A 5201-nucleotide genomic window follows, 5' to 3' on the forward strand; every position below is an offset into this window, starting at 1 on the left:
AAGAATCTGAGCTTAAAAATTTCTTGGAATCCCCTGGATATAGGGTTACCCGTGCCACTCCCTGATTGTGCAAAGGCGCCACCCAAGAGAACAGAGGTTCCCCCAGCCTCTGTTTAAATCGTTCAGTTCTATCATTTATGTCATGCTGAGTATAATCTTCTACCAGATCCTTACTTCCTTGTTGCCCATTAACATCTAATTCTATTTTCCATCTCCACGCTGGTTTCACATCAACTATGATTTCATCTGAGGGACCAGCCTCATCAGAATCCATAGAATTCCAGATATCTCCATCCCATCTATCAGGAACCCACTGCACACCCGCTTCTGCAATCACTGCAGGCGCTTTCTTACAATTCACTCATCCCCTTCTTTTCTTACACTTATACTGTGCAACCCGTTGTGAGAGACTGAAATGTCCTATGACTGCCTCAAAGCTTGCTTGTGTCTGTGCAAACCTCCAAGAGAAGCTGCTGCGGCCTGTGAATTGGTCTGGGGAATGTCACCAAGAGAAGCAGGAGTGTATTGAAGGATGCTCCCCCCCACCTCTTTGCAGTTGCAGTGTCAGACTCCGTAGATAAGCCTCAAAGGGGCAGACCTGTGCTGAGCTGGCCCCATCCTGTAGCCGTTTGTGGCCCTATTGTGTGGGCCAGACACCATGCCTGCATTGCTAATGAACTGACAGGAGGCAAAGGTTCCTGCGCTGAAGCCAGATGCAACAAAACCTGTTGGACCAGAGAAAAAAAAACTAAAGGCAAGCAGATATGTTAATCAGCCGATACGATGAACTTAAAAATGCAGCAGAAAACTTTCTCAGTGTGCATCTACAATTGAAGCCAGATCTGTGTGCACCCACCACCGAAGAACTGAAGACTGAGGACCAACGGGACGTCGCTGGATCCATGGTGGTGACTATTCTTGCAGCCCTATCCCGCAACCATGCTTTATTTCTGCCTTTTCCTTCCATTCTGACCTATCACTACCCCTCTTCACTTCTTTAATAATAAAAACCTGGTTTGGGTGTACGGCATGTGACCTCGTTTGTGTCTTAATCTCGCTCTTGGGATCATATCGAAACCTCCTCCGACATTGGATCGGGACATTAAATTGGCGTCATGGACAGGATCCCTAGAGACAAGAGTGCTGTATTGCCTGACTGTGTTAAGTGGGACCTCTCAGGAACATAAGGGGGTGGGTTTGTGTTGTGTTTGGAACTTATGTGCTGCCTCCCTGAGAGGACCGATTCCCTGTTTTATACAGCGAACAGTGTTCTCAGGGAACAGAAAGCATCTAATTAAGGTGTGACCTCCTAAGAGTGAATAGGAGGAAGAGTAGATAATAATATTGGGCTTGTGTATTAATTAAAGTGTGGCCTCCTGAGAGAGACAAGGGGAAATTTGGATTTTAATGTGTGGCCCTCTCAGGATGATAGCCCCTTTGTGTTAGGGGAAAAAAAAAAAAAAAAAAAAAAAGAGAATGGCCGCCCAGAAGGCAGCCGATGCTTATGTCCCCTCACCGGTCAAAGGGATAGATAAATTATATGACCTTTTGGAGGCACATCAGTCTCGTCCCTCGCTCCAGGGGCAAGATTGGGCAAAAACCCATTGGTTTCAACCACAGAGTGTAGTGGATAGGATAAGGGTCTTGCAGAAGGAAGCTAAGGTTAGGAGGGGGAACGGAAAAGCTATAATTTGTGCAGTATTGGGAGCAAGCCTGGCAGCAGTGGTGGAGGACAGAAGGCGGAGGCTTTGTCGGGCTGATACTGTAATTGACTCCCTGCAAATGGTAATAAAGACCCTGCAGGAACAATTGAAAGAAAATAAACAGTTGCTGGAGGAGGAAAGGAACCAAAATGTGATATTAAAGGAGGAACTGAGGAATCAACTTTTGAGGGAGGTAGAGATGAAGCTTTCAGAGAAGGGGATACAACAAATCTATCCCCAAGGAGATTTGCAGAAAGCCCCCCCCATATGTGTCCTCTGGTTAAAATGGAGTATTTGTATGAGGATGATAACGACTGTCCTCAGGTTGTCACCAAAGAAGTCCCATTTACAGCAACTGAATTAGCAAAGTTGAGAAAAGATTTTGCAAGGACTGCGAAGGAATCAGAGACAGAGTATGTGTGGAGAGTGTCTTTGTCAGGGGGGGATGGAATTTTGTTGTCAGAGAAGGAAGCAGAAGGGTATTGGGGTCCAGGTGTGTTTCTAACTACTGGTAATCGCCAGGCCCCGTGGTCATTAACTCAGAGAGCTGCGTACTGGGCTGGAGGGCTGAACCCCTTGAAGAGGGGAGATCCCCTTGCCATAACAGGTACAGTAGATCAGTTAGTGGAAAGTGTGCAGAAGGCAGCCTGTCTCCAGATGATGTATGATCGGAAGCTCAAGCCTAACGAGGGCTCCCCAATGATGATGCCTGTGGACCCAGAGAGGATGACTCCCCTGATACGGGGACTTCCTGACTCCCTGAAACCCATTGGCATTCATTTGCAAGGGAAGATTCAAAACACCCCTAATGCAGAAAGAATGACAGCCGCTCTGGAGGGGATAGTGACCCCTGACCATCGGCGGCTGGGGAGGAAAGTATGGACATGGGGAGAGGTAGCCCAGGAATTGATTAATTTTGGGAGAAAATATGGCCCTGTTGGCAGATCGTCCCAAAGAACCGAAACCAGGCTTGTACAGGCTGCAGAGCAAATTAGCGAGCGACAATCATCCATGAGGAAGGGCCAAGGCTTGGGATCACCCCGAGGTCAGAATTCTGGGAGAGAGAGGCCCCTAACTCGACAGGGACTGTGGCACTTAGGGCTTCAGAAAGGCATTTCCCGGGACTTGATGGATGGACTCCCGACCCAAAAATTAGAACGACTTGTGCAGAACTGGAGGATGTTGCTGCACAAGGTCTCTGGGTCCTTGAGGAGGATGGCGAGGTCAGTCGCCTCCTGTCCGGCCTGGAGGACAACTCGCAGGTGGCACACCTCCACCCCCATGCAGTATACTTGGAAAGCCAAAGATGCTCAGGGAAAAGAGCACAATATTAATACAAGGTGGATTATTCTATCTTTCCAATTATAACCCACTTCCGGTTCTCAAAATGAACAGAGAACGCTTTTCTTTCTTCTTGCAGGTAAAACCCCATGAGGAACAACATCCTGCACCATGACAGGCGATCCTTATGTAAATTTAAATTCTTGTATGGTATTGATGTTCATTGTTACATTTAGGATGTATTGTCTATCATCGCAGAAACTGCTTTGGGTGACCATTCTCCTCTCCCTCAGTTCCTGGGGAGGCTTTGGCTCTCCTAAGTGCTAACCGAGAATGGTGGGTCAGCAATTTGAGTACAGTCCATAATGGGACGAGATTCTGGACTGAGGATGCTGATCCCTGGCAACTCCATTTTCCTGGAAAAGGTATTTATTGCCTTAACTGGACAAAAGAGAGAGGAGTACAAATCGGGGAGAGTGTTTGGGAATGGGCTTTATCCCCAGGCTTTGATTGTTATGACCCCTATTGCAGACCCTATGATTGTTCTAAATACCAAGGGAGATGAAACTGAACACATGTAAAACTCACAATAGTTGGGTAAAATGTTCATACCAAGAACCTACAATGAAAGGTTGTAAAGTGGTAATGCGAGATCGGTTCTTTGATGTGCTGTTTAGAAATTGTCTGCATGCCAGTAGTACAGATAAAACCCATATAGTGCAGGTGTTTCAGTGGACCTGGAACCCCAATGAAGTGATTAGCAGTGCTCGAGAACCTATTTATAATTTGAATCGCATTATTCAATTACAAGCTGTCTTAGAAATTATCACCAATGAGACCGCTCATGCCCTGGATCTATTAGCAGACCATACCATGCAAATGCGAACTGCAATATTCCAACATCATATGGTTCTCGATTACCTGTTAGCTGAAGAAGGGCTGTTTGTGGTAAATTAAACGATTCAAACTGTTGTTTAAAAATTGATGACAATGGTCAGGTGGTCAAACAAATAACTTCTGGGATTAGGAAACTAGCCCATGTCCCTGTTCAGACCTGGAAAGGTTGGGAATTCGATCCCTTCTCATGGCTTCCAGGTGCTCTGTGAGTTAAACGTATCTTATTTTATATGTTATGTGGCTTGGCTATGGTAGTGTTTTTACCTTGTCTGATTCCATGCTTTATACAACTGATTCAAAGCGTTGTATCGAACATGCAATTTGTCTCTACCGCTTCGCCCGATGGCATTAAACAGATCCGTGCCACAAGTAGAAAGGCACCATCTATCATACAGGTTGTATAAATGCATGTGTTCTTTCTCACTTACAATGGCCACCACTCCAGTCACGGGGTGGTATAACAGCCCACTAGCTTCTTGGGGATAAGCATAGCAGTGAACTACCCATGAAGACGAAATGAAAGTACCCAGGTCTAAACTACATGTGCACTCTGGGCTGGGAGTGTGGCAATAGATTTTCCTGCTCCATAGGCAGGCCCAAGCTCCAGCAAGCCAGACCACCATCTTCAGCTCCACAATTGACAACATAGCCTTTTGATACTTAATTCTGTGGCGGTTACTCTGGTAGCTCTTGTTATGCTTTCGCTTGTGATATGTATGTGTTGGTCTTGTAAGTGTCCATGTAATTCGTTTCACAGTCATACTTGTTTTTGTGGACAACCACCTTCTCCCTGCAATCCCCAAGGGCTGGGAGCATGTCTTTAGGCCCAGCCTGGGACACATTTTAGTTAAACACGTTAGGTTAAAATACTGTTAATTGATACTGTTATTGTTACCTTTGTTACATGTTAGGTTAGAATACTGTTAATTGATACTGTTACTGTTACTTTTATTATATGTTTGTTTAGAGTATTGTTAACCATTGTTAGTATTAATGTTGTTTTATTTGTTCCATGGTTTGGTCTTATTACTGTTTTAGCCATGTACTATTCTCTGCTTTATTCAATTAATTCAACATGTCGTAACAAATATGCAATTTATGGCCACCTCATCACCCACCACCGAAGAACTGAAGACTGAGGACCAAGGGGACGTCACTGGATCCATGGTGGTGACTATTCTTGCAGCCCTATCCCGCATCCTTGCTTTATTTCTGCCTTTTCCTTCCATTCTGACCTATCGCTACCCCTCTTCACTTCTTTAATAATAAAAACCTGGTTTGGGTATACGGCATGTGACCTCGTTTGTGTCTTAATCTCGC

General features: G+C 45.4%; 1 protein-coding gene across 1 annotated transcript; it reads left to right on the forward strand.

Annotated features, from left to right (window-relative positions):
• The first annotated feature begins 1476 nt into the window (after positions 1-1476).
• LOC141938264 (uncharacterized) lies at positions 1477-3071 on the forward strand. The gene is given in 2 exon segments (XM_074856913.1): positions 1477-1954; positions 1957-3071. Coding segments are annotated over 2 exon segments (1593 nt in total).
• Positions 3072-5201: the final 2130 nt, after the last annotated feature.

The sequence above is a fragment of the Strix uralensis genome, chromosome Z (assembly GCF_047716275.1).
Source record: "Strix uralensis isolate ZFMK-TIS-50842 chromosome Z, bStrUra1, whole genome shotgun sequence".
Classification (NCBI taxonomy): domain Eukaryota; kingdom Metazoa; phylum Chordata; class Aves; order Strigiformes; family Strigidae; genus Strix; species Strix uralensis.